Source organism: Macaca nemestrina, chromosome 10 (assembly GCF_043159975.1).
Source record: "Macaca nemestrina isolate mMacNem1 chromosome 10, mMacNem.hap1, whole genome shotgun sequence".
NCBI classification, from domain to species: Eukaryota; Metazoa; Chordata; class Mammalia; order Primates; family Cercopithecidae; genus Macaca; species Macaca nemestrina.
In genome coordinates, this window is record NC_092134.1 from 81,602,414 (window position 1) to 81,629,359 (window position 26,946).

The following is a 26,946-nucleotide window of genomic DNA, read 5'->3' on the forward strand; positions in this document are numbered from 1 at the left end:
ATCTCTTACCGAGCGAGCTTCACTTGAATGTGACTATTCCGAGGGCTGGGGTGTCCCACCCATTGTCCGATCCTTCATTGGAAAGTAAGGATCACGTGTCCTACAGAGGACATGGCTGGAGTGGCCAGGACAAAAATAATGACCATTGCCTACAAGGTGAAGTGAGGGCGAGCCACATGGTTTCCAGACCCCTTTGGGCGCTGAGGAAAACATTTTCAGACAACTTTAATCCTGAGACATAAGGAGTTTATTTGGTGCCTGGAGGGAGGGCCCCAGGACAGTGGGGCGGTAGGTGGTGGATGCCGGAAGCCCAGCCTGTCCAAGCCTCAGTCTAGGAGGACTGTCTATGGCTAGCAGTGGCCCGCTGGGTCCTCGGTGGCTAGACCTCACCAGCCCTCCTATTTCTTGCCCGCAGCTCTGTTGAAGATGCACTGGACACCGGAACACGCCCAGCCCCTCAACCAGTGGCCAGAGCAGCACCTGGATGTCTCCTCCACCACCCCGTCGCCGGCCCACAAGTTGGAGTTGCCCCCTGGGGGTCGCCAACGCTGCCACTACGCTTGGGCACACGACGACATCTCCGCCCTCACTGCCTCCAACCTCCTAAAGCGCTATGCAGAGAAATACTCTGGGGTCTTGGACTCTCCCTACGAGCGTCCGGCCCTGGGCGGGTACAGCGACGCCTCATTCCTCAACGGCGCCAAAGGGGACCCCGAGCCCTGGCCAGGGCCGGAGCCACCCTACCCCTTGGCCTCACTCCACGAGGGCCTCCCAGGAACCAAGTCGGGCGGTGGGGGCAGTTCCGGGGCCCTAGGCGGCTCCCCGGTTTTAGCCGGGAACCTCCCTGAACCCCTCTACGCCGGCAATGCGTGCGGGGGCCCGTCGGCGGCGCCCGAGTACGCGGCGGGCTACGGCGGGGGGTACCTGGCGCCGGGTTACTGCGCGCAGACGGGTGCCGCGCTGCCCCCGCCGCCCCCGGCCGCACTTCTGCAGCCCCCGCCGCCGCCCGGGTACGGGCCCTCAGCGCCGCTGTACAACTATCCCGCAGGGGGCTACGCGGCGCAACCCGGCTACGGCGCGCTCCCACCGCCCCCAGGCCCACCCCCGGCCCCCTACCTGACCCCGGGCTTGCCCGCGCCCACGCCCCTGCCAGCGCCGGCACCGCCCACAGCCTATGGCTTCCCCACGGCCGCGCCGGATGCCGAGTCCGGGCTGTCGCTGAAGCGCAAGGCCGCGGACGAGGGGCCCGAGGGCCGCTACCGCAAGTACGCGTACGAGCCCAAGGCCCCCGCGGCTGACGGGGCCTCCTACCCCGCCGCCGACAACGGCGAGTGTCGGGGCAACGGGTTCCGGGCCAAGCCGCCGGGAGCCGCGGTGGAGGCGTCAGGCAAGTACGGTGCCGGCGTCCCCCTCAAGGTCCTGGGCTCCCCCGTCTACGGCCCGCAACTGGAGCCCTTTGAAAAGTTCCCGGAGCGGGCCCCGGCTCCTCGTGGGGGGTTCGCCGTGCCGTCGGGGGAGCCTCCCAAAGGCGTGGACCCCGGGGCCCTGGAGCTGGTGACGAGCAAGATGGTGGACTGCGGGCCCCCGGTACAGTGGGCGGATGTGGCGGGCCAGGGTGCGCTCAAGGCGGCGCTGGAGGAGGAGTTGGTGTGGCCTCTACTCAGGCCGCCCGCCTACCCCGGCAGCCTGCGCCCGCCGCGGACCGTCCTGCTCTTCGGGCCGAGGGGCTCCGGCAAAGCGCTGCTGGGCCGCTGCCTCGCCACGCAGCTGGGTGCTACGCTGTTGCGCCTGCGCGGCGCGACCCTAGCTGCGCCCGGCGCCGCCGAGGGCGCGCGCCTCCTCCAGGCTGCTTTCGCGGCCGCGCGCTGCCGCCCACCCTCCGTACTCCTCATCAGCGAGCTGGATGCGCTGCTTCCCTCCCGGGACGACAGCGCGGCGGCAGGGGGCGCGCTGCAGGTGCCGCTCCTAGCTTGCCTGGACGGGGGCTGCGGCGCTGGGGCTGACGGCGTGCTGGTTGTGGGCACCACCTCGCGGCCCGCGGCTCTAGACGAGGCGACCCGCCGGCGCTTCTCTCTCCGCTTCTACGTGGCGCTGCCAGACAGTCCGGCCCGCGGGCAGATCCTGCAGCGAGCGCTGGCCCAGCAGGGCTGCGCGCTCAGTGAGCGGGAACTGGCGGCGCTGGTGCAGGGCACGCAGGGCTTCTCTGGAGGCGAGCTAGGGCAGCTGTGCCAGCAGGCGGCGGCCGGGGCGGGCCTCCCGGGGCTGCAGCGCCCCCTCTCCTACAAGGACTTGGAGGCAGCGCTGTCCAAAATGGGCCCTAGGGCCTCCGCCAAGGAACTGGACTCGTTCGTGGAGTGGGACAAAATGTACGGCTCCGGACACTGACGGCGCGCGGTGGAGGCCGCGGGAGCCGCCGTCCCTCCGTCCCCGCCGCCTCCGCGTGGGAGGGATGTCGCTGACTAAACCTGGCTGGCAGGGGCCAGAGTGGTGAATGTGGGATGGAGGACAGGAGGGGGTCTGCTGGTGGATTTTTTTTTTTTCGTGGTAAGGAAAATGCTTCTGCCAGGCAGATAGATGCCATATGCGCCGTGTACTCAGGTTTTTCCTATTTATTGTGGACTGGAAGCTCGCCATCTCCGCCCGGCGGACCGGGCAGATCCGGCATGGGCTGGCACCCGGGGCCTTAGGAACTCCTGCTCTCTTGCCACAACCCTTTTGTCTCCTCGCTATCTGAATGGCACCCTCCTTCTCCCTCACTATCTCCATCCCATTCTCTGCATTCTCTTGGTTTTCTCTCCCTTTTGCTTTGTCGCTGACAGCCCTCCCCCAATGCTGGCCCTGTTTCTCTCCTGCCCCTCCCTCCCCAGCTCTCCCTCCCTCACCCTCTGTGCCTCTGTCTCCATCCCTGGCTTTCCAGCGTTCCTCGCCTTTTGGTCCCTGAGCTTTAATGCCTCTTCATGCCTTCTGTTCTTACTTGGACTGCAGTGGCTCTTTGCAGGAGCTCTGGAGGCCCATGGGCTGAGGAGGAGGGGAGGAGGGTTACCCCTGTACCCATCTGAAACCTAGGGTCTAGGGGGATCAAGGAAAAAAAACCCTAAAGAAGGGGAGTTTTTGTTTGTTTTTGAGGGGAGATCCCAGAAATGTAGCTTGTTTCATATTTTAGGCTTATTTTTGTAAAATGTGTAGAATTTGCTGTTTTTCTTTTTCTTTTGGCAACTCAGGAAGAAACTGACCTCAGAAAGAATGTTAGACTTTGGCTGCTCTCCTGTGTGCCCCTCACACCTGTTCTCCCCCACCCCAACCCTCCCACTCCATCCAGGGGAGCACATTCTCCCAGACACTCAAAAAATGAGACTTATGGGGAAGGGGAGAGGAAGACCCAGAGGCCTCAGTGAAACCCCAGCTAATCCTGGTCAGAAGCAGAATGTATTCCTAAGGGCTTCCTCCCCAGGGTCTGAGGCCTAGGCACGAATGTGGGGTTTGAGAGAGGGGAGGCTTTATTTCTCTCCTGCCGCTCCCCGCCCCCTGCCCCACCCAACCCCTCCGCTGAGTGTTTTCTGTGAAGGGCTATCCAGAGTTAGGCTGCTCTTGCCCAATTCCTTCCCGAGACCCAGAAAGTAGGCTGGGAGGGCCCAAATGGGAAGGTGACCTAAGCAGAAAGTCTCCAGAAAGGTCATGTCCCCTGGCCCTGCCTTGGCAGAAGTCCCCGGTGACTGGGGAGGATTCCATCTGGGTAAACAGTCTGGCCACAAAATCAGCTACTGGACCTCAGCCTCCTCTGCTGGAGGCTCTGAGAAGGAGTGAGCATCCCTTACTTGGGGGGCTCTGTGAGAAAATGTGTCTCCCCCCTTCCCCCGGAGTCCTAGGTCTGGAGCTCCAGGGCTGGGAGAGGGTGAGGGAGATGGGCAGGGGTGTTTTCTCTGACCTTGGGGGCTTAGTCTCAGTCCTGCCCGAACTTTCCACTAGGTTTGGAACCCTACCGAGAACCATGTTTCTCTCCTTCCCACCAATTTTACCTTGATGAGGCTTTAGCAGTTTGCTCCCACCACCCCCAGCCCATTTCATAACTCTGATCTTTATCCAAAGCAGGGGGCACGCCCCGCCCCACCACTTTTTCTCTCTCCCACCTCAGTCTCCCTTCCAGTTCCCTGCCTGCCCGTGCATTTCCTAGAGTCTACTGCCTCCCCTCCTGGCTGGAAGGGTGTCTGTGGGGGACCTTTCAGGGGCCCTGGCACCCAGGGCCTGTGCTGGCCTAGGAGTGCTGACCGGAAGGCTGCTCTGCTTCCCCCCGACCCCCCGTCGCTTTCTGACCCCCCTCTTTGGAGCCAGCCGCCAGCAGGGCTTTGGTGCCTCAGAAGCAGTGGGCTGCAGGGTCACAGCTGCAGGCTGCAAAAGACCCTCGGAGGGAGCATGGAGTGAGGGGTTCTCTCTCAGGTGTGTATGTATAGGGGGGTGGGGGGATGGAGGGTGTCAGGGAAGTTGGGGTGGGATCCCAGCCTTCCCTTCAAGAGGCAGGGAGCTCTGAGAGGTAGAGTCCCCACTGCTTCCTCTACTAGGCTCCTGTTCCCCAGGCTTGGGGAGCTTTGCACAAGGAGACTGCCCCCAGCCTAGTGGCACCTACCTCATGGGCTCTGGGGTGGGTAGGGGAAGGGCCGGTCCAGCTCTGGTAATGTTGGGGGGGAGGCATACCAAAGAATCCAGGGGCAGGGAGTGGGGAGGGTGACTTCCGAGCTGGCCTCTCCCCTTCCTCTACCCAGACTGGGGCTGGGATCCTCTCCTCCCACTGTAACCATTTCTACCTCATTTTGCTGCGTGTTGTACATGGACGTATTTAGCTCCTGTCTGACGATGCTCTGCAGTTGTGGTCTGTCTACCTCAGAAGAGACTGTATTTTAAAAGAAAGTATTACACAGTATTAAAGCGATGACATGTGGTTTGCAGATTTCTTGGGAGCAGTGGGATGTGGGAGCCCTCTGGGAGATGTCTGGACACCCAGGTCTGCCGGTGCTCTGGGCGGGGTGTTCCTAGTCCCTTAGTAACAAGGAGCAAGGACTCCTGTGACTCACTGTGATACAGCGAGTACCTATGGGAATGGGCACTGAGGCTATGGGGGAGAAGCCATGGGTAAGGGGCCTTCCTGCCGTTCTGAGCTCTGACACACAACTCTGGGGCAGGCTCATCGTATCCCCAGAGCCACAAAATAGGGGGGCAAGGAAGGGCTCACATGTTTGTTGAATGAGTGAACGAATGAATGCATGGAGGAAGGGGGGTGCTGAAGAGAGGGAGGGGCCATCCAGAACCTGCAGCAGCCTTCATTGAATAGAGCTAGGGTTATACTTGTATTCTGTTCTCAGTGGAGATAAAGTGGGCGGAGGGCGGGGTGTGGAGACGGCCGAGTTCCGGTGTTTCTGGTCACGTGGTGTCCTTTGTCTACCAGCCCCCCATCCATCAGTCCCCTAACCCCCTTTTTTTTTTTTTTTTTTTAGACGGAGTCTCGCTCTGTTGCCCAGGCTGGAGTGCAGTGGCCGGATCTCAGCTCACGGCAAGCTCCGCCTCCCGGGTTTACGCCATTCTCCTGCCTCAGCCTCCCAAGTGGCTGGGACTACAGGCGCCCGCCTCGTCGCCCGGCTAGCTTTTTGTATTTTTTAGTAGAGACGGGGTTTCACCGTATCAGCCAGGATAGTCTCGATCTCCTGACCTCGTGATCCGCCCGTCTCGGCCTCCCAAAGTGCTGGGATTATAGGCTTGAGCCACCGCGCCCGGCCCAGTCCCCTAACTCTTATCTGTGACAGCTCATCATAAACTGGGAGACTAAACAACCTAGGAAGAAACACTTTCTGAAAAAGCTCTGTAGAGATGCCCATGAGGGATTTGGACCCACAACTCCTAGGTCCTTGAATAGTCTAGGCAAGACTGTTGAGCATGCGCAAGAGCACAGGGGAGTGGTGCCCCCGGGCTCCCTGCTGTGGCTCACTGCACACATACAGGAGGCAGAGTGAGCACCAGGGAGACCCTGCAAAGCAAAGAGGACACGAATGTGAGTGTGCCTGGAGGTGGGGGCTCTAAGGCACTGCCCCAGAGTCCATTACCACAAGCCTCTCAGCCCTTGGAGGTCCAGACCCACCTGGCCCCACCCTTCTATTTTGCACCTTACTGTGTGCAACATTGGGCCTGGCACTGAGGATACAGAAGGGGTCAAGCACAGCTGCTATTCTTGGAGCCCATGTCTAGGTGGGAAAAGCTCAGAAATTGATCATTTAAAAATGCAACTGGATAAAGCTACTGGGGGTGAGGGACTACATCAAATTAGCCTTTATATTCATACGCCTAGTGCAATTATCTGGTACACAGAAGACATTGAATAGATGTTTGTTGAATAAGTCCTCTAATTTCCAGATGAGTGCCCTGGTGGAGGATGCACAGGTTATCTTAAGAATGCCAAAAAATGGCTGGGGGCATGGTGGCTCATGTCTGTAATCACAGTACTTTGGGAGGCCAGGGTGGATGGATCACTTGAGGTCAGGAGTTCGAGACCAGCCTGGCCAACATGGTGAAACCCAGTCTCTACTAAAAATACAAAAATTAGCTGGGCGTGGTGGTGTGTGCCTGTAGTCCAAGCTACTTGGGAGGTTGAGGCACAAGAATTACTTGAACCTGGGAGGCAGAGGTTGCAGTGCGCCAAGATCATGCCGCTGCACTCCAGCTTGGGTGACAGAGGGAGACTGTGATTCAAAACAAAACAAAACAAAACAAAACACAAACAGAAAGAACGTCCAGAAAAGATCCTGACTTGTGGTGGTCTTGGTGGGGTATCAGGAAAACTTCCTACATGGGAGGGGAGGGGGATAGTTGGGCAAAGTATGGAGGCTGGAAACTGTATCTTACGTGCTGTGCCACGAGCCTTGATGTGTTACAAGATCGTGAGGGCAGGAATCGGAGGAGTGAGGCTGGAGGAGTCAGCAGGGACCTCACCATGGAGGGCCTTCCTTGCCCTGTTACGAGCTGGGGCTCCATGATGAAGCCTTTGTGGGAGTTTAGGGGGCTGAGGACAGCACTGATTTGCAAGTTAAGAATTCACACAATGGCCCTGCATGGTGGCTCATGCCTGTAATCCTTGTACATTGGGAGGCTGAAGCAGGAGGATCCCTTGAGCCCAGGAGTTCGAGACCAGCCTGGGCAACAGAGGGAGACCCTGTCTCTTAAAAAAACAAAAAATAGCCGGGCGCGGTGGCTCAAGCCTGTAATCCCAGCACTTTGGGAGGCCGAGACGGGCGGATCACTAGGTCAGGAGATCGAGACCATCCTGGCGAACACGGTGAAACCCCGTCTCTACTAAAAAATACAAAAAACTAGCCGGGCGAGGCGGCGGGCGCCTGTAGTCCCAGCTACTCGGGAGGCTGAGGCAGGAGAATGGCGTAAACCCGGGGGGCGGAGCTTGCAGTGAGCTGAGATCCGGCCACTGCACTCCAGCCCGGGCGACAGAGCCAGACTCCGTCTCAAAAAAAAAAAAAAAAAAAAAAAAAAAAAAAAAAACAAAAAATACACACATTGACTCAACAAATCTTTACTGAACACTTTATTATGCTCTAGTTGCCATGGGGACAATGTAGGGACCTTGCAGTCTAGTGGGGGAGACAGTACACAGGCCCAGCTGCAGTGTGCTGTGTGGCAGACAGGAGGAGTCCCTAATGGGGACACCACTAAGGGGTGTGACTCAGAGTCACGGAGGGCTTCCCAAAGGCGCCTGACAGCAGGAGGAGTGCAGGCCACGATCAGGAGAGCCAGAGCCAAGCTTCCTTGGGGGAAATGGAGTAAGTGCAGGTAGGCAAGGCCCCAGTGTGTGGGGGCAGTGATGGGGGCTAGAGGACTAGCAAGAGAGGAGGAGGGTTTGGACTCGCACTAGAGTGGTGGAATGGGATGATGGATTCATTTAATAAATACTAAACGTTAGTATTTGGTAGACAAAAAGAGAATTTAGGAATTGAGGCCAGCCACGGTGGCTCATTCCTGTAATCCCAGCACTTTGGGAGGTGGTGGCAGAGGCGGAGGCTGGAGTTGGAGACCAGCCTGGGCAACATAGCAAGACCCCCATCTGCACAAAAAGAAAAGAAAAAAAGAGAATGTAGGAATTGATTGAATATCGAGGTTAATGGAGAGCAAGGGGTCTAGGGATTCTGGTAAAGAGGGGAGGGGTTAGGGAGTACATGAATTAGAAGAGATGTTGGTAACTTGTTCAGTTTGAGGTATTAGTGGGTACTAGGAGGCCTAGGGCAGGAGCTACAATGTAAAGGCCCAGAATCCTAGCCTCCTGGGGGGCTGAGAACCCCCTTCCTGGGTTGCAAGCCCTCTTATCCCAGTTCGTGAGACCCTCCAACAAGTGCCATGTCTGAGTCCCTGTCTCCGTCGCTGGGTGTTGGCAGCCCCCTCGTCCCCAATGCCCTCCTCCACTTGGCTTCCCGGGTGTTCGGAGCCTCCTCCCTCCCACAATCCGCGGGCGTTCGGAACCCCTCCCCCACCGCTCACCGGGGGCGCTCGGAGCCCGTCCCCGTCCCTACACAGTCCTCGGTCCCTGGTTCCCGCTAGGGATGGAGGCGCGGACTCCGGCGGGCGCCTTCGTCCTGGCGCTCTGGGTTTGGGCGTGGGCTCCGGCAGGGGCCGTGGACGCTATGGGCCCTCACGCAGCCGTCCGTCTGGCCGAACTGCTGACCCCGGAGGAGTGCGGCCATTTCCGGTCGCTCCTGGAGGCGCCCGAGCCCGACGTGGAGGGCGAGTTGTCCCGGCTTTCTGAGGACCGGCTGGCGCGGCCCGAGCCGCTCAACACCACGTCGGGGTCTCCGAGCCCGCGGCGGCGGCGGCGGCGGCGGCGGCGGCGGCGGCGAGAGGCTGCCGAGGACCCGGCAGGCGGGGCAGCCGGGCCCGGAGAGGTGTCCGACGGCTGCCGGGAGGCGCTGGCGGCCTGGCTGGCCCCCCAGGCCGCGTCCCTGTCCTGGGACCGCCTGGCCCGGGCCCTGCGGCGCAGCGGCCGCCCCGACGTGGCCAGGGAGCTGGGCAAGAACCTCCACCAGCAGGCGACGCTGCAGCTGCGCAAGTTCGGGCAGCGCTTCCTGCAGCAGCCCAGCGGCGCCGCCCGCGCGGCCCTTGCCCCGGCCCTGCGCCCCCGGCGTGCCGCGGTTTCAGCGCGGGACTGGGACGCCCTGGAGCTGATTGTGGAGCGCCTGCCGCAGCCCCTGTATGAGCGGAGCCCCATGGGTTGGGCGGGGCCACTGGCGCTCGGCCTCCTCACCGGTTTCGTGGGGGCGCTGGGCACCGGGGCGCTGCTCGTCCTGCTCACGCTGTGGATCACCGGAGGCGACGAGGCGTGGCCCGGCAGCCCCAGCCCGCTCGTCACGGTGCAGGGCTGTTGGGAAACAAAGCCGCTCCTTCCTAAAGAGCGGGGCGCACCCCCGGGAGCCTGGGCTGCAAATGGGCCAGATTCTCCCTCACCTCACAGTGCCCCTGCCCTCAGCTGTAAAATGGGAGCCCAGTCTTGGGAGAGTGGTGCTTTGGACGGTTTATAAACGTTATGAAATACCGAAAGGGCAGAGTTTGTTAATTCGATGGAAAGGAGCAGCAAAACTCGTGGGACTGCCGGTGGAAGAGGGACTCAGGTACCAGGCCCCAGGGTGGCAGGTGCCCCAACCAATTCCCAATTCTTGTCAGCTTAGTTTTTTTTTTTTTTTTTTTTTTTTTTTTTTTTTTTTTTTTTTTTTTTTTTTAAGATGGAGCCTCGCTCTGTCGCCCAGGCTGGAGGGCAGTGGTGTGATCTCTGCTCACTGCAACCTCCGCCTCCCGGGTTCAAGGATTCAAGCGATTCTCCTGTCTCAGCCTCCTGAGTAGCTGGGAATACAGGCGTGCACAACCACGCCCCATTAATTTTTGTGTTTTTAGTAGAGACGGTGTTTCGCCTTGTTGGCCAAGCTGGTCTCCAACTCTTGGGCTCAAGTGATCCACCCGCCTGGGCCTCCCAGAGTGCTGGGATTACGGGAGTGAGCCACCGCGCCAGGCAGATTCCTTCTTATCTTGCAATTATTCTTCCACGAAGAGTTACCACTTATTGTGCACTGTGTGCCAAGGCCTCATGCTAACCAGTTACATACATTATTTGATGTACTTTTCAAAACCCAAGGGAGAAGGTATTGTCTCCATCACACATGCGGAAACTCTGCCACAGCTAGTTCGTGGCATAGTCATGTTCTCGAACCTACGACCCTCTGACCTGAAAGTTTGAGCTCCAGAATGAAGGGTGTGTGCGCAATAAGGGGCTTGAAAAACATGATGGGGACCAGAACAACATGGGCAGTTCCCCCTCGGGGCTGCTCTGGGGATCTGCTGGAGTGTGCAGAGGCAGCACCACTACAGAGGGGTGTGCCCACGTGCAAGGCGCTGCCTCCAAAGTGCTGCTCACCTCAGGCAAGGCCTCCTGACACGCTGAGTGAAATCCCAAACCTTTCCCACACACCTGGGAGTGGCTCGGGCACTGCCTGCCCAGCCAAGGGGCTGAGCCAGGGTGAGCCCTCACGCAGACTCTGTCCCTGCCACAGGGATCCTGCGAGGTGGTGGCGCCTGTCCACCTTGGGCTTCAGTGTGAGGGCAATGACAGAATGACAGGCCAGTCCAAGAGGAGAGTTGAAAACAAGATTGACGTAACCCTTTATTGCAAATTCTAAAGTAAAAAGATGTACAGTACAAAGTAAAATTGAAATTTCATACTATAAACTTCCAATCCACTTACACATTCTCATTTCTCAAGCATTTCTGCCATTTCCGCATAAACAGAACAGGGAACAAGTCGAGGAGGTGAGGGAAGGAGATACAGCAAGGGGAAAAATTGTCTTGAATAATCACAAACCCCAGAAGCAAGTGAAAGGAAAGTCATTTTCTCGACCTGCTGTCCTGGTGATGAGAAGCGGGGGTGGTTGGAGCAGTGCAGTTTAAAATGGCTCTCAGAATAGCAGCATTTATGGTACCATTTCAGCTTCCTTAAGTCCAATAATACTTTGCCCTTCCCTAGCGCCTTTGCCTCTGTATCTCAAAACGCTTTACAAAACATTTAGTTAAAGCCTCACAACACCCCTGTGAGGTAGGTCAGTATTATTATCCCCATTTTACAGATGGGGAAACTGAGGCACAGAGAGGTTAAGTGACTTGCCCAAGGCCACACAGCGAGCCAGCGGTCAAGCTAGGGATAGAACACAGGAGTTCTGTCCCTTTTCTGGAACCACTGGACCACACTCCCCTTTACCTATATACATTCTTCACACACACACACACATGTGCACACCCACCCACCCCACCCCACTTAGCCTCTATGTACAGCAAACAGCAGTGGGGGCAGGGGCAGGGGGTGCCTCAGGAGTTTTAATGGAGGAAATGGTCATCTTGGAAAGGGAATCCAAGAAAGCACAGAGCTGAACAATGGAAACTCTGTTGCAAAACTTGGGCCCCTCCCAACCCAGACTTCCTCTACTCTCCTGATGTCCCCCTGGCTGGCAAGTTGCAGCCAATTCTTTAGGGGGTGGGGGGGTACCTGAAAATGAACAAAGCTTTTTGCTAAACTGTGGGCAACATCTGAGAAAAGAAAGAGGCATCATTACAGAAGATGCCCAGGTCTCAAGTCACAAAGTCATGACCCATGGCGGTCTCACCTCCACAGCAGGCCTGGAGGCTGGGGGCCGAGGGGAGAAGGATGGGGACTGACCTACCAGCCATCTCGCTCCAGAGTGCAGCTACTGGAGCGGACTAGAGTGGGCACTTCGAGATCCTCCTGAGAGTGTGTTCCTGAACCAGGAGACATGGCCTAGGCCTAGAGAGGGATGTCCCCAGAGGAGGACAGGGAGAGAAGGAAGGGGAAGGGTGCCCCCACCCCCACAGAAATGTGAAGGAGACCGGCCCTTGTCTGTGGGCCTGTCTGGGGTGATGGAGGGCAGGGCCCAGTATGAGCTTGCAGAGTGGAGGCTGTTGGGCATCGCGCATGCCCTAGCTTTGGGGCATGGGGGTAGGTTTTTTTTTTTTAAACATACAGGTGAAAAAGGCAGAAGTAAGGCCAGTCCAGCTGGGTTGGCTGACATCATCTCTGAGGGCTCTGCCAGGTGGATTAGGTGAGGAGGGGTTTTATGGGCCTCTAAGCACCGGCCAGTAGTGGGGAATGCCACATGCAATGGGTGAGTGGGGATCTGGGGGGTCAGGACCTTGCTTTTCTTCCAATCTCTCCTTCTCAGCCAGAACTTTGCGAGAGCCCCTTTGATTTGTCTTCCCTCCATGCCCCTCTTTTCCCCAAATGTGCTAAGGTCCCAATTCCCAGACCCCTCCCAGGACTCAAGAATTGGGATAGTCAAGCAACAAACACACCAAGACAGGCTTCCCTTGTACAGTAAAAAGGGTCATTTTTATTTTGTTTCCTTTTGGCTTAGAGGAGTGATGGACTTTTTATCACGTCTCATTAGGGCAGCATTGGCCTCCATGCATTCACTAATACACTAATCTTCACTGTTGGTCTTTTACAGGTTTACGTTGGTTGCAGCAAAAATAAAAGAACTCTGGGCACTGTCGCTTTAGGAGCTTTGACTGGGAGTTTGTTTTTTTCTCTCTCTCCAGTCAACTTCTGACGCCAAAAGTGGCTCGTTTAGAAAGGAGTGAGAGTAGGCCATGTTAACATGGAAGTTTCTTCCTCCTCTCATCCTCTGCTTTAAATTACACAGTCTCCTCATCCTAAGCAACAAGGAGGTTAAGGAAAGAAAAGGGGAAAAATGTTTTTCACACACAAACCAGCAACCATGTCAGCTGCTGCTCAGTGGCTTTGGCTCTGCGTTTTAAATTAACAGCATCACACATCTTTTTGCTTTTTGTCCTTTTTTTAAAAGGTGGATTGTGGAGTATAAATACTGCACCAAGGACCTGGCTACAAAAAATAAATATTTATATTATATTTATATATATCTATATATATGTGCAGTGATACTGTGGCTGCTGCTGCTTTTTGATTGGCTTCGTTAATATTTGGCAAAGCGTTGCCACTTACCCACTCAGCGAAGATGCACACAAACGTCATCGCTGATTCTTTCAGTTCAATGCCTGTTAACTGCGGGTGTAAACTGCTGGTGATGGTGTCATTTACTACCAAAGAAGTGTGGAGCAGGATGGGTGAGAGAGTGAGTGAGCAGGTGGAAGGACAGTGGGTGAAGGATAAAAAGGTGGGAAAAGTTTTTTTTTTTTTTTTTTTTTTTTTTTTAAGTGAAACTTCAAATACAGCGGAGGTGGCTTCTTTCCTATGAGGCTGGCTGATGGGTGCCAGATACCAAGGCCCATGTGTTACTGAGGAGACAGCCTATTGGGCTGGGGTCAGGAGCTAGCGGAGGGAAACGGTTACATCTCAGAAAAATCTCATCACTATGCTCTAGTAGCTTAATGACATCACTAGCATGAGCACATGGTGTACTTAGCGAGATCTTACAGCTCTGTCGCCCATCTCAAGACCTAAGAACAATTATTAAGTTTAGCCAAATCTTGCATAGACGTGGTTAGAATTTATTGCACATTGGAACAAAAATATATATTTTTTGTTGTTTTGGAAAAGACCATTAGCAATAAAAAATTTTTTGTCTGTCTGTCTGGTTTGGGGATGTACATTGGCTGACAGCATCTAAGTTCTAAGAAGAAAGAAAAGTATAAAAAATAAAAATAAACATGACAATGGCATAAGCCAGAAGCCATTTCCTATTTAATAAGTTAATTTATATTTACAAAAAGGCATGCCAATAAAATAAAATTATATTACAGTATTTATAATTCTCTTAAAAAGAATAACCACACATGTCAGCTTCTGTTTTGTGCTGTTTACAATGTAGCCTGTACATGTTACTATACATTCATCCTAGCAGTTAGCAGGGTCACTGAAAGAGATGCCTTCCCAGTCTGGTATTGGGTGTAGTACAAAAATTCTACGGGTGCTGCTGCAGAAGCACGCTTGAGAGAGCTGGACAGAGTTTCTAGTGGTCCAACAAGATAGAAAGCTCTGCTTACCGACTTACTGTGGTTTGTTCTATGCAAAACTAGTCAGGTGGACTGTGAAATTACCTTCAAAGTGCTTCTACTGCAAGGCAGATCGGTGTGTCTGATTATGGGTTGGTGGTTCTTCCCCCTCTAGTGTATGGTTCAGGAAGAAGTTATTTTGATTTGGTTCACATGCTAAAGTCTTTTCACTCTTTGTATAGACTTACTGACACATTCAACTGCAGCATCTTGGCTTTGAAATCCAGTCATTAGGTGAGAAACCCCTGGACTGAAAACTGTCTTTCCTAAAGCAGGAGATGGAATGGAAGAAATGATGCTCCCCCAGAAGCCACACTTCAATGACAATGGGCAGGTCGCTAAGCAGACTGCAAAACTGGCTGCAAGGGAATGCGCTGGGGGAAGCTGGAACATCCTAAAGAATTAATATTAAATTGCTTTCTCATGAAAACAAGTGCAGTAAAGAAACCAAGTGAGCTTGGTTCAGAGGCGGCTCCATCTCTACCTCAGGTCCCACCAGTGACTATTATTCTAATAATAAATGAAGGAAATCACAGCCGTAACCCCAGTGCTGCTACCCTCACCCACCTCTGTGGGCAAGGGAAGCCCTGCTCAGTGGAGGAATGTGGTGGAGGCGGGGGAGCCGTGCAGTGTGTGAGTGCGCGACGGCCCCTCTGCAGAAGAGAGAGGCCAGTTCAGAGTATCTGAACCCCTCGCGGTATCGACCCATGCCTGGAGAAAGCCCCAATGCAGAGGACATGACACGAAATGAAATGAGCACCCCATAACTCCCAATGAAAGGTCGTTTTAAGTTCCCCAAATTACCCCTAGAGATAACTGGTGCTACTTTGAATAGCACTTTAACTCTATCCCAAATAAGTGTCAATTCTCCAGTATGAAGGCTAAACGATCATCATAAATACTGCAAGATACAAATGAATTTTTTTTTTTAGCCCTAGGATTTGGTTTTACAGTGACATAAATAGTACAAGCCATTTGGGATCAAAGTCTCCCCCACGTACTGGACACAGAGCAGCATTAAATAGTTCATCTTGCAAAATGTGCAACAATGGCTGTATGTTAGAGATGTCTGTTAAACATATACACACAACGGATCCATCTGCTTGTTGGATTGGGTTTGTTTTTTGTTGGTGGTGGTGTTAGTCAATTAGTTGGTTGTTTCCCTACCCAGAAGGTGTATGAAGGACTTTTAAGAACTCATAATAAAGAATTATAGCCGGTATGGAACTCTTACCATTTTCTCCAAATACAGTGAACGGTGCAGGGCTGGGTCCTGTCCAAAGGCTGACCCAATGCAAGGGACTAGATTAGTAGTGTCCTGTGGTGTATGGATCTCATGCATGACTTCTGATCACGGCATGCCATCATGCAAATCATTTCTACGCATTGAACGAGCACAATGTTTGGAATCGGCCTGAGCAAGTCCTCCTCAGCCTGAAGAAACCTGATTGTTTTCCCCCACCCATCTCCAAACCATGTGAAGCCCATGTGGAGAAGATGCGCTTTATGTCAAAGAAACTGACAATTAAATGACATGGGCTAAATGTGAGTGTGTGTGTGTGTTTTCTTTTTGCTGCTTAGCTTAACTAATGTAAGAATGCAAATATAGTTTGCATGAACAAACGAACTTTTAAAGTGATGCCTTCTGCTTCTGAGAATCAATAAAATGAAAAAATAAAATCCATTTGGCTGCAACGGAAATATGCTGGTCCCGGCAGCCTCTCTTCTGTTTCTGTATCTGGTTAGTTTTGTCCTAAGTTGCATTGACTGATGTGGAACATGCAGTAACCACCTGCCCAAGCATTAGAAAATCTGTGAGTCTAGGGAGCGGGGTCCTTTGCCCTTGGCAGGTCACTGCTCAAGATGCAGCTGTGTTATGTGGTAAGCGGACGACGTTTGGTATAGATCTTCAGGTTAGAGTCTCCACAGCTGTTCTGCATTGATAATATTCAGGAAGTTTGTAAACAATCTTTCACTTGCGAGTTTTAGATCTGTATAATACTGAATTTTTGTTCTCCTCTAACACTTGGATTCTCTGACCTCTTTTTGTCTTTTGGTTCTTTCCCTTCTTCCTTCCTCTGCCCGCTGCTGTTTCTCCTTTTCAGGTTTAGTTACACTGTCATAGGACGGGAGGGAGGCTGTAGATGGGGTGCTCTCTTTTTTCTCCCGGTGTGCGCCTCCATTCTCCAGCTTATTAGAAGTTGTCTTTTTGCAGATGAAGCCCCGCCTTGCCAAATGTCCCCGGTAGGCACGCTGCAGGACCACCGCAGATACCTCCTCCTGCTTGCGGCGCAGCGTGGTTGTGATTGGCTCGTAAGACACTTTGGAAGGATTGGATGCCACGAACCGCTCTTCCATCTGCTGCCGCAGGATGTCCAACTCCCCGCTATCTCCCAGGACCCGCTTGGTGAAGGCAAAAAGGATGTCCAAGCAGTGGATGCGATCCCCGCTCACCATTGGCAGATCCATAGCGATGAGCTCAATGGTATTGGGCTTGGGCACTCGGAGAGGATGCTCCAAGGCATCTGCAAAGTCTGCCAGCTTACAGTACTCAATGAACTGGGTAGCATCAGGGTCGAACTTCTCCCAGATCTCATAGAAGGTCTCAAAGTCATCCTCACTCAGAGGGTCTGCACTTTCCTCTGTGGCTACACTGAAGTTCTCCAGGATGATGGCAATGTACATGTTCACGACAATTAGGAAGGAGATGATGATGTAGCTTACAAAGAAGAAGATGCCCACTGAGGGGTTCCCACAATCTCCCTTAAAGCCACTCCCTGGGTGTTCCTTATCTAGGCTGCAGTCAGGGGGGCGGTTTAGGATGGGCAGCAGCAGGCCATCCCAACCAGCTGAGGTTGTGATTTGAAACAGGCAGATCATGCTGTTGCCAAATGTCTCAAAGTTGAACATGTCATCAATACCAGCCTCGTGCTTCACATATGCAAAATTGGACATCCCAAAAATGGAGAAGATGAACATGACCAGGAAGAGCAGAAGGCCGATGTTGAACAGGGCAGGCAAGGACATCATTAAGGCAAAGAGCAGGGTACGAATCCCTTTGGCACCTTTGATCAGACGCAAGATGCGCCCAATACGGGCCAATCGGATGACTCGGAATAGGGTTGGGGAAACAAAGTATTTCTCAATTATATCTGCCAGGAACATTCCTAAGAAGAGGAATAGAAGACGTTATGTTATTGAGATTGGAGACACCCTTTCTCTTTACTTTTTTTACCTGGCACTGTGGAACCCTTAGGTTCAAAGGGCTTTGCAGAATAAGTGCCTTACTATTCAGTCTGAACTCTCAAAAAGTGACATTTTGGCTGGGCATGGTGGCTCACGCCTGTAATCCCAGCACTTTGGGAGGCCAAGGCAGGTGGATTACTTGAGGCCAGGAGTTGGAGACCAGCCTGGCCAACATGGTGAAACCCTGTTTCTACTGAAAATAAAAAATTAGCTGGGCATGGTGGTGCACATCTGTAATTCCAGCTACTTGGGAGGCAGAGGCACAAGGATGACTTGAACCCGGTAGGTGGAGGTTGCAGTAAGCCGAGATCATGCCACTGCACTCCAGCCTTGGTGACAGAACAAGACTCCTGTCTCCAAAAAAAAAAAACCCAAACAAACAAACAAACAAAAAAAGTGACGTTTTAAACATACAGAAAAGTAGACAATAAAATAGACACCTATGTGCCAAACACTGCATAACTAACACACAAATTTGTTTTTTGATGCTGTTTTTTGTTTTGAGATGGGGTCTTGCTATGTTGCCCAGGCTGGTCTCAAACTTCTTGGCTCAAGTGATCCTCCTACCTCAGACCTCCCGAGTAACTGGGATGGAGCAAAGATTTAATACAGGCTAGCATTTTGCCAATTTTTCTTCCTCTTTCATCATTCCCAGATGAAGCATCCACAATCCTGAAGATGGTATGTATCATTCTAGTGTGTGTGTTTATAGATTTACTATGTAAGAATCCTATATATATATATAATTTCCTACTATGGTTAGGAAATTATACTGTATCTGTCTTATTGATTTAGTTTAAACATTTTGTAGAGATGGGGGTCTTGCTATGTTGCCCAGGCTGTTCTTGAATGCCTGGGTTCAAGCAGTCCAATCCTCCCTCCTCAACCTCCCAAAGTGCTGGGATTACAGGTGTGAAATGCCACATCCAGGCTGTATCTGTCTTCTGAGGTCCATCTATTTAGGTCTCTACCTTGTTTTTGAGATTTAACATTACAATTGTGAGACTGATCCCTCATGTTGAAATAATTTTAGATTATTCATTCTAACAATTGAGTGGTATTCCCTTTTATGAATAGGTCCTCATTTACTTGTTTTTCTACTCAAGAATGATTAGTTTTTTTTTTTCAGATTTGTGCACATATGATTTTCTAAGATGTTACTAATATTATCCACAATGGAATCAAATTTCCATATCCACAAACAGTAAGTGAGAGGTCCTGGCTCCACCTCATGACCTCATTATCCTTTAACTTTGATGTCTTAGTTATTCTGCTAGTGCTAGCAATTTTCAAAGTATCTTCTTCTTTGCTCTGAAAGAACATCTTTGGTTTCGCATAGCCCTACCTCCCTAGTCTACCAAACTAGCCTAGAAAACTAAAGGGACTCTCAGGAGTAACTTTCAACTCTGAGCTGATAGATTTTGTGCTGCAAGTCGTGAATCAGAAACCAGTATCAGGCTGGGTGCAGTGGCTGATGCCTGTAATCCAGCACTTCGGAAAGCTGAGGTGGGCAGATCACTTGAGGCTAGGAGTTCAAGACCAGCCTGGCCAACATGGCAAAACCCAGTCTCTACTAAAAATTCAAAAAAATTAGCCAAGTGTGGTGGCACATGCCTGTAATTCCAGCTATTTGGCAGGCTGAGGCACAAGAATCGCTTGCACCCGGGAGACAGAGGTTGCAGTGAGCCGAGATCACGCCACTGCACTCCGGCCTGGGCAACAGAGTGAGACTCCGTCTCAAAAAGAAAAAAGGTACAAAAGTTAGCTGGGTGCGGTGGCGCATGCCTATAACCCCAGCTACTCAGGAGGCTGAGGCAGGAGAATTGCGTGAGCCTGGGAGGCAGAGGTTGCGGTGAGCCGAGATCACACTCCAGCCGGGGCGACAGGCAGAGACTCTGTCTTAAAAAAAAGAAAAAAAAAAAAAAAGGAGAAAAAGAAAAGAAACCAGTATCAGCAGGTAAAGATGCCAAGGCATTAGGATATAAAGGCAAAAGGTGAAAGTGTACAAATCAGAGAGCCTTTTTCTAGTTATATTCATCCTGGGATTCGCCTCAACCAGGCCACTTGTTCTTTAACGCTACAGAGCAATGAGGGAACCCAAATGAGGGGCCACAGAAGGAAGGAAGAGGAGTCGAAGAGTCTGGGAAATGACAACCAAAGGGATGGCACTGACATGTTCTCTTTGTTCAGTACCTTCTCTTGCTGTCCAGGCACTAACAAGACAATGGGAGCTTCAGCTGACATGAGGGAGTTAATTTAAGGAAACATTTCTCAATCATAAGAATGCATAAATACTGGGGCAGTTAACTGCACAAGGCTATAGAATCCCCTTTGAAGAATCTTAGCTTTTCAGGAAAAGACAAGATGCAGTAAGTTCAGAGAGTGGGTCAGGTAACCTCTTGGAGCCTCTTCAGGAGCTAGAATTCCATGGGGTATTTGAGCTTTCAAGAAAATCTCTACCTTAGCCAGGACCCACCCATGATGATTTCTCAGCTCTCTCAATTAAATCATAACCTGACCAAATAAGTCAGGTTATGTAACATATATTCAAGTATATGTGATACTTGCAGCCCATATATGGTAGGCAAGTAGGGCTTCAGAGAGAAGATGATGCCTGAGGTAGGTTTTGAAAGATGAATGTGTGTTTGTCCCCATAGAAAAAGGGAGAGAAATAGGGCAGACAGTAATGTAGGCAGTAGAAACACCATTTAAGGGGTACTGCAGGTGGTTTCAGAGCTAGTTTTACCCCAATTCCTTGTGATAGTTAATATTGCCATTAACTATGGAATGAAGGATGCAAACTATTGTTTCTGGGTGTTGCCAGAGGAGATTAACATTTGAGTCAGTGGACTGGCAGAGGAAGACCCACCCTCAGTGTGGGTGGGCACCATCTAATTGGCTGCCAGCTCGGCTAGAAAAAAGCAAGCAGAAGGTGGAAGCAGCTGACTTGCTGAGTCTTCTAGCCTTCATCTCCTCCTGCGCTGGATGCTTCCTGCCCTCAAACATCAGACTCCAAGTTCTCTGGCTTTTGGACCTTGGACTTACACCAGTGGTTTTATTACAGGGGCTCTCGGGCCTTTGGCCACAGACCAAAGGCTGCACTGTCAGCTTCCCTACTTTTGAGGATTTGGGACTCGGACTGAGCCACTACTGGTTTCCTTGCTCCTCAGCTTGCAGATGGCCTATTGTGGGACTTCACCTTGTGATCATGTGAGACCACATCTATCCTATTAGTTCTGTCCCTCTAGAAAACCCTGATGGATTTTGTTACCAGGAGTGGTTCTAGAGGAACAGAATTTTAAGGATAGATTTCTTTAGTTGCTTTTGGGGTTTCTGGAGTTGGCTGCTTAATCTGATTAGACCCCAAAATGCGAAGGATTCTACTTCTGATAGCATGGAGAACACTAATAGTCCCTGGTGTGAACTGTTTAGGGAGTTTTGCAAAATAGATGGTATTTGATATTCATGATTCATCGCTCTTGAAAGGCAAAGAGTTTAGTGACTATGTGGAGAACCAAGGACTATAATGAAGTTGGTTGGTTGCTCCTAAGTTTGCTGGAGAAAGTGATGAAAGAAAAGGAGGAGCTCAGGGATGCTAACTCCCAGCTCCAGAAGCACATACTGAGCCTCAAGTCTTCTAAGATTGCCCTGAGTCTTATCTCCTATAGACAAAGGGCTGAAATGGCAGAAAATCAGACACAAGCTCTTATCATGCAAGTGGCTGAAAATACAGAAAATCAGACACAAGCTGTTATCATGCAAGTGGCTGGCCTGCAAGGAAAGGTGCATGCACAGCCTCACTAGGTATCTATTTTTTTTTTTTTTTCTTTTTTTGAGATAGAGTCTCGCTCTGTCACGCAGGCTGGACTGCAGTGGCACGATCTTGGCTCACTGCAAGCTCCACCTCCCGGTTCACGCCATTCACCTGCCTCAGCCTCCCAAGTAGCTGGGACTACGGGCACCCGCCACCAGGCCTGGCTAATTTTTTTGTATTTTTTAGTGGAGATGGGTTTTCACCGTGTTAGCCAGGATGGTCTCGATCTCCTGACCTCGTGATGCGCCCGCCTTGGCCTCCCAAAGTACTGGGATTACAGGCGTACACCACCACCCCCTGCCGGTATCTATTGTTAAAGTGAGGGCATTGATTGGAAAAGAACAGGACTCTGCAACTTGGAATAGGGATGTGTGGGAGGACCCTGATGAAGCTGGGGACACTGAGCTTGTAAACTCTGACGGCCTTTTTTGCCAGAGGAAACAGCCTCCCCATCCCCAGTGGTGGCAATATTCCTTCCCTCACCCAGGCTGCCACCAGCCTTTCCACATTTGTCTGAGATTAACCCTGCAATGCTTGAGGCAACAGTGGTCTCCCCAGAGGCAGTTGCCAGGCAAGACAATGCTGATTCTCCTCTGAACCCACCAACACCCCTATTTGTTTCTAGACCTGTAACTAGACTCAAGTCATGGCAGGTCCCTAGAGGTGAGGTTCAGAGTGTGACCCACAAGATGAGCTACACTCCAAAAGAACTGCTTGATTTTTTTCTTCTTTCTCTTTTTTTTTGAGATGGAGTCTTGCTCTGTTGCCCAGGCTGGAGTGCAGTGATGCAATCTCCACTCACTGCAACTTCCACCTCCCAGGTTCAAGTGATTCTTGTGCCTCAGCCTCCCGAGTAGCTGGGATTACAGGTGAATGCCACCATGCCCGGCTAATTTTTGTATTTTCAGTAGAGACGGGGTTTCACCATATTGACCAGGCTGGTCTTGAACTCCTGACCTCAAGTGATCCGCCCCCCTCAGCCTCCCAAAATGCTCGGATTACAAGCATGAGTCACGGTGCCTGGCCTGCTGGAGTTTTCTAATTTGTATAAGCAGAAATCTGGAGAACAGGGATGGGAATGGATATTAAGGTTGTAGGACAATGGTGGAAGGAACATAAAGTTGGATCAGGTTGAATTTGTTGATATGGGCCCACTAAGCAGGGATTCTGTATTTAATATTGCAGCTTGGGGAGTTAAAAAAGGTTCTAATAGTTTATCTGCTTGGTTAGCTGAAACATGGATCGAAAGATGGCCCACCGTGAGTGAGCTGGATATGCCTGATCTCCCTTGGTTTAATGTAGAGGAAGGGATCCAAAGGTATAGGGAGATTGGAATGCTAGAGTGGATTAGTCACCTTAAACCTACTCATCCCAACTGGTAGGGTCCAGAAGACATACCCTTCACTAATACCTTGCAAAATAGATTTGTGAGGGGAGCACCTGCATCCTTGAAGAGCTCTGTGATTGCTCTTCCCTGTATGCCAGATCTTACAGTGGGAACTGCAGTCACTCAACTGGATAATTTAAATGCAATGGGAATAATTGGATCCCGAGGTGGCAAGGGCCAAGTGGGGGCACTTAACTGTCAAAGGTAAGGTGGGCGTAGCTACCATAACGGGTAGCAGAGGCAAAGCAGCAATCAGAATAGTCTGACTAGTGTAGAGCTCTAGCATTGGCTAATTAATCATGGTGTTCCTAGAAGTGAAATTGATAGGAAGCCTACTACATTCTTTCTTAATTTGTGTAAGCAGAAAACTTCCAGGTCAAGTGGACAAAGGACTAATTTGAATTATAAAAATAGAGAATCATGCCCCCTCAATCCATTTCCAGACTTGAAGCAGTGTACAGACTCACAATAATATTCCCCTTGAATAAAGGGGAGGCCAGGTCCCTTTGAGGAAGGACCCCACTACACTACTGATAATTTATACTGTTAATCTTTCTCCCAATTTTCCCCAAGGAGACCTCCAGCCTTTTACCAGGGTAACTGGTCCTTTTTTGGGGACTACTGGACACTGGACACTGGCTCTGAGCTGACATTGATTCCAGGGGACCCAAAACATGATTGTGGTCCTCCAGTTAGAGTAGGGGCTTATGGAGGTCAGGTAATTAATGAAGTTTTAGCTCAGGTCTGACTTACAGTGGGTCCCAGATTCATCCTGTGGTCATTTTCCCATGCCAGAATGTGTAATTGGCACATACTTAGCAGCTGGCAGAATCCCCACATTGGCTCCCTGACTGGTAGTGTGAGGCCTATTATGGTGGGAAAGGCCAAATGGAAGCCATTAGAACTGCTTCTACCTAGAAAAACAGTAAATCAAAAACAATACTGCATCCCTGGAGGGATTGCAGAGATAAGTGCCACCATCAAGGACTTGAAAGATGCAGGAGTGGTGATTCCCACCACATCCCCGTTCAACTTTCCTATTTGGCCTGTGCAGAAGTCAGGTCTTGGAGAATTACAGTGGATTATCATAAGCTGAACCAAGTGGTGACTCCAATTGCAGTTGCTATACCAGATGTGGTTTCATTGCTTCAGCAAATTAACACATCTCCTGGTACCTGGTATGCAGCTACTGATTTGGCAAACGCCTTTTTATCCATTCCTGTCCATAAGGTCTACCAGAAGCAATTTGCCTTCAGCTGGCAAGGTTAGCAATGTATCTTTACTGTCCTACCTCAGGGGTATATAAACTCCCTGGCTTTGTGTCATTATCTTGCTCGCAGAGATCTTGATCGCTTTTCCTTCCACAAGATATCACAATGGTCCATTACATTGATGACATTATGCTGATTGGATCTGGTGAGCGAGAAGTAGCAAACATACTAGACTTATTGGTGAGACATTTGCGTGCCAGGGGATGGGAAATAAATCAGACTAAAATTCAGGGACCTTCTACCTCAGTGAAATTTCTAGGGGTCCAGTGGTGAGGGGCCTGTCAAGATATTCCATCTAAGGTGAAGGATAAATTGCTGCGTTTGGCCCCTCCTACAACCAAGAAAGAGTCACAATGCCTAGTGGGCCTATTTGGATTTTGGAGGCACACATTCCTCATTTGGGTGTGTTACTCCAGCCCATTTATTGAGTGACCTGAAAGGCTGTCAGTTTTGAGTGGGGTTCAGAACAGGAGAAGGCTCTGCAATAGGTCCAGGCTGCCGTGCAAGCTGCTCTGCCACCACTTGGACCATATGACCCAGCAGATCCAATGGTGCTTGAGGTGTCCGTGACAGATAGGGATGCTGTTTAGAGCCTTTGGTAGGCCCCCATAGATGAATCACAGAGGAGGTCTTTAGGATTTTGGAGCAAGGCCCTGCCATCTTCTGCAGATAACTACTCTCCTTTTGAGGGATGGCTGTTGGCCTGTTACTGGGCTTTGGTGGAAACTGAACATTTGACCATGGGTCACCCAGTTGCCATGAGACCTGAACCGCCTCTCATGAACTGGGTGCTCTCTGATCCATCTAGCCATAAAGTTGGGTGTGCACAGCAGCATTCCATCATCAAATGGAAATGGTATGCACCTGATGGGGCTCGAGCAGGTCCTAAAGGCACAAGTAGGTTACATGAGGAAGTAGCTCAAATGCCCATGGTCCCCACTGCTGCCACCCTGCCTTCTCTCCAGGAGCCTGCACTGATGGCCTCATGGGGAGTTCCCTATGATCAACTGACAGAAGAAGAGAAGACTAGGGCCTAGTTTACAGATGGTTCTGCACGAAATGCAGGCACCACCCGAAAGTGGACAGCTGCAGCACTATAGCCCCTTTCTAGGACATCCTGAAGGACAGCAGTGAAGGGAAATCTTCCCAGCAGGCAGAACTTCGAGCAGTGCACCCGGTTGTGCACTTTGCTTGGAAGGAGAAATGGCCAGATTTGCAATTATATACTGATTCATGGGCTGTAGCAAATTGTTTGGCTGGATGGTCAGGGACTTCAAAGCAGCATGATTGGTGACAAATTTGGGGAAGAGGTATGTGGATGGACCTCTCTGAGTGGTCACAAACTATGAAGATATTTGTGTCCCACATGAATGCTTACCAAAGGGTGACCTCAGCAGAGGAGGCTTTTAATAATCAGGCGGATAGGATGATTCATTCTGTGGACACCACTCAGCCTCTTTCCCCAGCCACCCCGTCATTGCCCAATGGGCCCATGAACAAAGTGGCCATAGTGGCAGGGCTGGAGGTTACGCATGGGCTCACCAACATGGACTCCCACTCATCAAGGCTGACCTGGTTATGGCCACTGCTGAGTGTCCAGTTTGCCAGTAGCAGAGGCCAACACTGAGCCCTCAATATGGCACCATTCCTCGGGGTGATCAGCCAGCTACTTGGTGGCAGGCTGATTATATCGGACTTCTTCCATCATGGACAAGGCAGCGGTTTGTCCTCACCAGAACAGACACTTACTCTGGATATGGGTTTGCTTATCCTGCAAGCAGTGCTTCTGCTAAGACTACCATCTGTGGACTCACGGAATACATTACCCACCGTCATGGTATTCCACACAGCATTGCTTCTGACCAAGGCACTCACTTTACAGCTAAGGAAGTGCGGCAGTGGGCTCATGCTCATGGAATTCACTGGTCTTACCATGTTCCCCATCACCCTGAAGCACCTGGATTGATAAAATGGTGGAATGGCCTTTTGAAGTCATGATTACAATGCCAACTAGGTAACAATACTTTGCAGGGCTGGGGCAAAGTTCTCCAGAAGGCTGTGTATGCTCTGAATCAGTGTCCAATATATGGTACTATTTCTCCCACAGCCAGGATTCATGGGTCCAGGAATCAAGGGGTGGAAATGGAAGTGGCACCACTCACCATCACCCCTAGTGACCGGCTAGCAAAATTTTTGCTTCCTGGTCCTGCGACATTATGTTCTGCTGGCCTAGAAGTCTTAGTTCCAGAGGGAGGAATGCTGCCACTAGGAAACACAACAATGATTCCATGAAACCTGAAGTTAAGATTGCCACCTAGCCACTTTGGGCTACCTCTAAGTCAACAGTCTAAGAAGGGAGTTATAGTGTTGGCTGGGGTGACTGACCCAGAAAATCAAGATGAAATCAGTCTACTGCTCCAAAATGGAGGTATGGAAGAGTATGCATGGAATACAGGAGATCCTTTAGGGTGTCTCTTAGTATTAGCATGCCCTGTGATTAAGGTCAATGGGAAACTACAACAGCCCAATCCAGGCAGGACTACAAATGCCCCAGACCCTTTAGGAATGAAAATTTGGGTCACTCCACCAGGTTAAAAACCACAACCAGCCCTGGGCTTGCTGAAGGCAAAGTGAATATAGAATGAGTAGTAGAAGGTAGTCATCAGTGCCAGCTATGACCACGTGACCAGATGCAGAAATGAGGACTGTTGTCGTAAGTATTTCCTCCTTATTTTGTTAAGAATATGTTTGTGCATGTATACACTTGTACTAGGAAAATATCTTCATTTTAGTTTTCTTTTTCCTTTATCATGTGACATAAGATTTGTTGACTTCATATCAGCATTAAATGTTGTTAACTTTATGTAATAGCATTCAGGTTAAGGATTAGTGTGCTTCTTGTTGTATGAAGGACAGCTGTATTATGTTAGGCATAATTATGACCTTATTACTGTATTTATTTGGATATTAAGTATGATTTCAGGAGATGTGTAGGGATTCAAGTTGGCAAGGGGTGGACTTATAATGGTTAATATTAAGTGTGAACTTGATTGGACTGAAGGATGCAAAGTATTGTTTCTGGGTGTTGCCAGAGATTAGGCTGTTGCAAAAGCAACTGCAGTTTTTGCCATTACTTTTAATTTGAGTCAGTGGACTGGGAG

The 26,946-nt window shown here is 51.1% G+C and overlaps 3 protein-coding genes across 12 annotated transcripts in view; 2 read left to right on the top strand and 1 right to left on the bottom strand.

The window, feature by feature from the left end:
- Positions 1 to 5,469, top strand: part of LOC105474337 (fidgetin like 2) — a 32,033-nt gene extending 26,564 nt beyond the window's left edge. Inside the window, exon 2 of the mRNA XM_011728917.3 lies at positions 416 to 5,469. Within this exon, the coding sequence (XP_011727219.2) occupies positions 427 to 2,385 (1,959 nt within the window). The 5' untranslated portion in view covers positions 416 to 426 and the 3' untranslated portion in view covers positions 2,386 to 5,469. The remainder of the gene's footprint in view (positions 1 to 415) is intronic.
- Positions 5,470 to 7,246: 1,777 nt separating this feature from the next.
- LOC105474341 (transmembrane and death domain 1) lies at positions 7,247 to 10,580 on the top strand. Its single transcript, XM_024790554.2, has 2 exons — positions 7,247 to 9,647; positions 10,166 to 10,580. The coding sequence occupies exon 1, from the start codon at positions 8,586 to 8,588 to the stop codon at positions 9,555 to 9,557; it is 972 nt and encodes a 323-aa protein (XP_024646322.2). The 5' UTR covers positions 7,247 to 8,585; the 3' UTR covers positions 9,558 to 9,647; positions 10,166 to 10,580.
- Positions 10,581 to 10,660: 80 nt separating this feature from the next.
- Positions 10,661 to 26,946, bottom strand: part of LOC105474340 (sodium voltage-gated channel alpha subunit 8) — a 214,137-nt gene continuing 197,851 nt past the window's right edge. For all 10 annotated transcript variants that reach the window (XM_071071693.1, XM_071071691.1, XM_071071697.1 and 7 more), the window contains one exon: positions 10,661 to 17,234. In XM_071071693.1, the coding sequence (XP_070927794.1) occupies positions 16,087 to 17,234 (1,148 nt within the window). In that variant the 3' untranslated portion in view covers positions 10,661 to 16,086. The remainder of the gene's footprint in view (positions 17,235 to 26,946) is intronic.